Here is a 7,234-nt window from a genome sequence, read left to right on the forward strand (position 1 = left end):
ATCCAAGAGTGCAGATTTATAAGCATAAAAAAATATATTTCAATTTAAAAAATAATATTTCAATTTATTAAAGAAAATATCTTAAATAATTTTATTAAAATAATAGTCAGGAAATAGGATCAACTGTTTTTTAAAAATATATTTAAAAATATTTAAAAAATAGTTTTATTACAAAAATTATAAAATAAACAAAAATATAGATATATATAAATTTTAAAATATATTTCTTTTAAGAAATATTAATTATGTATATTATTCCCAAATTTATTAATAAAACAAAAAATGATAAAATTTTTCAAAAAAATTGTTCTAATATTAATTCTATTTAATGTTATATTCATTTAATTTTATTTATTGCATAAATTCTAATAACATTGCTTGTACCACATCTCCTTCTTGTAATGTAGTCTTTTCTGTTGTACGCGCTGGTAACATTAATAATGCATTTGCATTTTTGCAGTTAAGTAATTTACTACTAATTTGATCTCCAGTACTATAAGCTAATGGTAAAATATCCGTACTACTCCATTTTAAAATTGCTCTTGCATACTCAGGACGTGGATCCAAATTATAAGATGACATTAACTATTATCAAAATATATATTAAGTATTATATAAATTAATAATTTAAAATAAATAAATATATTACATACTTTCGTTTTTACAATTATAGGTATAGAAAAATCTTTACATAATAGTTTCAATAAAGGCAATGCAAATAAATTCATAGTAACAGTTGCAGAAACTGGATTACCCGGTAAACATAATAAATATTTTTTTCTGTTTTGAAAAAAACATGTAGCAAAAGTAGTCGGTTTCCCGGGTTTCATATTTACACGACCTAAAGTTTAAATTTTTAAACATTATATAATTATCATTGAATATAATTATCTGTATTACTTTAATAATAATATTACCGAAATGTATAGTAGCATTGAAATAATGTTGCAAAATAGACTTCAATATATCTCTATCACCCATTGATACAGAACCTGATGTTATAAGTACATCAGTTTGGGTTAAAATATAGTTAATTTTGTCTATCATAATATTTTCACTATATAATATATATATGACAATTATATAATAATTTGTTTTAAATAAATGAAATAAGATATAAATAGACTTACTCATCTATTGCAATACCCATATCCAAAGCATCAAAACCATTTTTCTTTAATATTGATAATAATGTAATTTTATTGCTATCATATATGTGTCCTGGCAATAAAGTAGTTCCAGGATTTTGTAATTCGTCTCCTGTAGATAACACACCAATTTTTGGAAGATCAGCAACTAATAATTTTTTGTAACCACATGCAGCAGCAAGGCCTAATTCTACTGCTCCTAATTTTGTTCCTGATTTTAAAATTAATTCGCCTTTTTTAATATCACAACCAATAGATCTTAAAGAAAATAAAAATAAAAAAAGTATAATATAATTATTATTTAACTAACATTATATAACTAAAAACCAAATACCTAATATCTTGTCCAAATTTTACTTCTTTCATGATTTCGATTTCTTGTTCTTCCATATTATCTAAAGTTCTTTTTATAAGCTTAGTATCTTCAACTTGAATAACTGCTGTTGCATCTTTAAATTAAAAAGAAAAATCAGTAAAAAATAAGCAAAAACATTTGATTAAATATATTACACACCATCTGGAATTGGAGCACCTGTATTTACTCTTACACATGTACCAGGTTTAAGTTTAATTGCAGTAGCCTATGAATTTAATAACACTGATATATTATAAATGCTTTAAAATATAAAATATAAAATATCTTTAATATATTACTTACAGTGTCTCCAGCTTTTATTCCACTTAATACTCTTCTTTTGCCCTTTCCATCATTTGCTAAGACTGCATAACCATCTTTAATAGAAGCTCTAAATGGTGGTAAATCATATTTAGAATATAAATCACCATCCAATATTCTGTTATGACTCTTTTCTAAATCCTCTTCTGATTTACCATTAGAATTTAAAGGTTCTACATGTTTATGAATCAATTGTAAAGCTTCTTCCACACTAATCATTGGATATAAAGATTCCCTACTGCGTTTAACTATACTAGTTAAACTTGACTAAAAAATAAAATTTATTTATTTATATTTTATTTTGAATATAGAAAATTGTTTATTTAATAAAAAGAATATTTCTTACTGAAATTTTATCTTGTTTTTCTGCAATAATATTATTTTGCATATTTTGATGCATATTTTTTATTTTTTCTTTATTATCTCTAATCAAATCAACAGCATGTGGTATAGCAGGTGCAATTACACTTAAGCATTCTTTTGCAGCTTTTGGTGATCCCGGTAAATTTATAATTAATGTTTTATCTCGTATTCCACTAACACCTCTTATTAATATAAAACATATTTAAAAATTTATTTATATAATTTTATATTTGTATATATTTATTTAATTGTATCATATTATATTAATTATATATATTTTGTATAATACAATATGTATATATAAAATATATATATTCTATATAAAGAATACAAATTATTTTCTTTAAAAATATTAAAGATATTGATTAAATTTTTATTATAATTAAATATTGATACAGAAGCCAATCATAGAGTAAAAAAATTTTAAATAATGTTGGAAAATATAATGGATATTTCTTTTTTTTTCTTAATAGAATAGTATATTAATATTTTATTATTTAAATAATACAATTGCTATCAAATTTAATAATATTTACTTGAAATATTTTGTTTATTCCAAACAATTAATAAAGAATACTATATAAGAATTTAATAAATAAAATTATTAAGAATTAATTAATGTAGTGAAATTTCTTATAATACTCATAACACTTTATAGATAGAATATAAATATATATATATATATATAACAAATATAAATATCAAAATATTTTTTAAAATATAACTGAATTTAATAATATATAATAAAAATTATATTTTAATATTTTTTTATTAAGCATTATTTTTATTATTTATTAAAATAAAAAAGAAATTAGGAAAAAATAATTAATTTAAAAAATCTTTTTGAAAATTATTCAATGAAATCAAAATAGTTTAATATTTTAAATATCTATTTCAATTTTATTTGAAATAAAATTAAAATAATGATGAATAACTTTAAAAAAAATTTAATTAGATATATTTTACCTAGATAACATAGCCATTGGAGTAATTTTTAAATTAGACATTAGCATAGCTGTAATTATACCAGAAGCTTCTTTATGAATAATTTCTTTTGTTGCTTCAGGAGTCACATCTCTTTTAGAAAATCCTGTACCACCAATTGTTAAAATGACATCTACTTGTCTATTATCACTCCAAGAAATTAGATTTTCCTATGTATAATAAATTTATATAAAACACTTATATTAAAAGCGTTTTTTAATTGTAATGTAAAAAAATATAATATATAAATGTAACGTAAAAAAATATAATATAATTATTAAAATTGTTCTTTATATAATTATACCTTTATTATATATTCTTTATCTGGAACAATAGTTTTATGATATATTTCACCTTTTAAAATCTTTCCAATATCAGAATTTTTATCTTTAATACATTGCTCTATTTCAAATCCACTTTTATCCTCACTATTATGTTTATAACAGCTATCACTAACTGATAATAAAAATACAAATTTTATTATTAAAAAATAAAAATTTATGATATAAGTAACAAATGTTCAATATAATTAATTTTTTATAAAAAAAATTTTTTATAAAAAGAAATGTAATTTTAATATTGAATTGTAATAACTATAATAATTAATTAAAAAATGATTTGTAATATATTATTAAAATTATATAACAATTAAATTTATAATTTATGCTATATATAAAATAATAATAAAAATATTTATATCTAAAATTATAATTATAATTTAAAATTTTTAAATTTCAATTTAAACAATAAATCTTATTGACAATCTTATTTACAATAAATATAACAAAAATATAATAAAATTACCTGTTAATAAACCAAATCTTATTGAATCCATTCTTTATATAATTATTAGTTATTTTATTTATATAGATATTTATATAATAATTAGTTCTTTTATATAATTATTTTCACATAGATACTTAATAGTAATAATCCTTTTAGTAAACTTCTAACAAAAAAAAAATAAGAAAATTAATATATATATATATATATATAATATAATAATTAAAATTCTAGTTCATATATTTTATAATTATGATTCATAAATATACAATTTAGAAATTTAAATATGACAAATATTATAACATAAACATATATGATACATATATTACTTTTAATATTCTTGGATAAAGATAAGTTATAAGATCATTATCGCAAAAATTCCTTCTTGAAAGAATATCACGTGAGTATTCCCACTCCACTCTTTACACTTACATAACATAATTTCCCACACAATTTGTCTATACATGATTATTAGAAAAAAATTATTATTGGCATTGTTGATAATTATTGACAATTATAAACCAATTATAATATTGAAAATTATTAATTATTATTTACCAATAATTATTTACCAATATTATTAATATATATCGATTATTATTATATTATAATTAATATATTATTCGATTCGGTTAAATATTTTTTACAAAAAACATTATATTAACATTATATAAATATATAACATTAGTTAATATAAAATAAAATATTATTATCGGAAATATTTAGATTTAATAATTATTTTTAATAACTCAGAACTGAATTATGCTCAAGTTGCGATAATTTATTCTTTTATTTTACTTTGTTATCGTTTTTATTTTTAAGACTTAATTTCTTTACATTTTTTTGATTCAAAATTTCTTGTAATTTAAAAATAAATCGTCAGTTTTATAATAAAAAATTATATGAATCGCAAAATTATGATCAGAATGAAATATAATTAAAAAAATTTAAATTCTTGATACAATTAATAAATCACTAAATTTAATAAATATCTATTCAGAATTAAAGAGTGAGAAAAGCAAAATCTATAAAAAAAAATATAATTCATAATAATTTAAAATTTTTTATGTTTTTTTTATGTTTATGATTCGAATCGCTACAATTCTTGATCTTAAATTTAAAAAGGAAAATCTTAGAAACAAAAAAATTTTAATTAAGTTTTTTTAAAAATGAATAATAATAAAAGATACTTTAATATTAATTATGATTCACTTAAAATATAAAAATCCAAAAAATGATCATCTATCACTATCATTAAAAAAATTATTATTTACATTTCTTCAAAGAATTCAAAAAAAAAACAGAAATTTATCTGGAAATGCCATAATAAAAGAATAATATAATAATATAATAATATAATAATAATATAATATAATAATATAATAATATAATAATTTGGAAAAACTTTGGAAATATTTGGAAATATTTCAAAGAATTCTAACGTTTTATATTTTTGAAAAATAATTAACAAAGAAACAAATATTTTGAGAGTATTAATATTAATATGTATTTATTTCTAAATTTTCTATTATGAATTTTGATATTGATTTTAAAATCTAAAAAAAATATAAATATTATATATATTAATATTTTTAAATAAAAATATATAATTTAGATTTATAATATAATATAAAATAAAATATTATAATATAAAATAATTATATAATTATAAATAATTATAATATAAAGTATTAAAATAAAATTCTAATATAGTTTAAAAATAATAATCTAAAAATAAGGTTATACATATATATACACAATATAATAATCTATCATATGAATTGGTATACATATATATTTTTATCTTTATCTAATTTGTTGCAACAATAATATATAACTAGAATAATAATATAATATTTAACTAGAAATTTTTTAATTATTAACTTAAAAAGGATTATTTTTTCTGTATTTTGAATTTGACAAGTTTTTAAAATAAGAATATAATTAAGATATTTCTAGAAAAATTGATTTAAATATACATAATCTAATATTTTAATATTCATATATAAATAAGTATTATAATTATAATACTAATAGTAACAATATCTAATATATAAAAAATAATAAACTTCGAATATCTTTGAGGTTATATATTTAAAGTATTTACATTCATTTAAGAAAATATTAATGTAAATTAAGTTAATAATTTTTTAAACAAAAATATAATTTTTGAAATGAATAACTAAACATATGATTTAATACAAATGAAAAATAAATAAGATTTTTAAAACTAAATAAAAAAGTTAAATTAATATATAATTAGAATTGTTAAAAAAAGTTTAACATTTAAAAAAAGTGGGAAAAAGTAATGTTGCTAAATGGCATTTAGAAATGAAAATGGAAGAAATAACGATATTTTATTATACTTATTATATTATCTAGATAAAATTCTTGCTTTATAATTATAATAAAATGTAAATAGAATACTCGTCATTTTTCCTATTTTCATTTCTAAATTTCACTATTATTATTACTTTCTTTTATATTTTTAATGATCAGATTTTTTTTAGCAACTTTATGAAAAAGTGAAAATAAATAATAATTAATTCTCAGAAAAAAACTATTGATTTTATAATCTTTTTCTCCTAATAAATAGTTATGCAATAATATATACAAATCGAACTACATATTAAATTACATATTAAATTAAAATATACTTAAGAACCAAATTTATCCAAATTTATTTTTTTCAAATTTTACTTATATGTATCATTTTATTTCAACCTTTTTATTTTATCAAAATAAATGAAAATACATTCATATTTTTTACTAAATAACAAAAATTAATTCATATAAACAATTTTAAATTAAGTATTAAGATTTATAATTTTAATATAATTTTAATAAAAAATCTTATTATAATTTTAATATAATATAACTATAATCTTTTTACAAAAAAAATATATAAATATATATTGTGTTAACAATTTTTTTTTTTTTGATTGCAAATATATTTTATTTTTGAATTATGATTAATGTAATTTTATTAAAATAAAAATTAAATTACAAATACTATTATATATATAATAATATTATATATTAGAAGATAATGTATTTATGTAATTAATTTATAAATGTAAAAAAACTTATATAATATATATAATTGTTGCATATATATATATATATATATATATATAATATAGCATAATATTAAAATATTATATCAAATAATTAGTAAAAATTAAAATAAAATATAAAAAATAAGAATTTGAAAATTTTGATTTTAATTTTTATTAATATAAAAGAGAAAAGTCAAATAATTAATATAAATACAAAAAAT

General features: G+C 16.6%; 1 protein-coding gene across 1 annotated transcript; it reads right to left on the minus strand.

The window, feature by feature from the left end:
- Positions 1-324: 324 nt before the first annotated feature.
- Positions 325-4,297, minus strand: LOC122719283 (gephyrin). The gene is made up of 12 exons (XM_043944959.1): positions 4,284-4,297; positions 3,976-4,120; positions 3,476-3,627; positions 3,154-3,341; positions 2,171-2,369; positions 1,807-2,091; positions 1,663-1,729; positions 1,483-1,597; positions 1,131-1,406; positions 918-1,057; positions 654-841; positions 325-585 (listed from the first exon to the last, which is right to left on the minus strand). The coding sequence occupies exons 2-12, from the start codon at positions 4,004-4,006 to the stop codon at positions 352-354; spliced, it is 1,875 nt and encodes a 624-aa protein (XP_043800894.1). The 5' UTR covers positions 4,007-4,120; positions 4,284-4,297; the 3' UTR covers positions 325-351.
- Between the last annotated feature and the right edge of the window lie 2,937 nt (positions 4,298-7,234).

This window comes from Apis laboriosa, unplaced genomic scaffold, assembly GCF_014066325.1.
Source record: "Apis laboriosa isolate Shangri-la unplaced genomic scaffold, ASM1406632v1 scaffold71_cov137, whole genome shotgun sequence".
NCBI lineage: Eukaryota > Metazoa > Arthropoda > Insecta > Hymenoptera > Apidae > Apis > Apis laboriosa.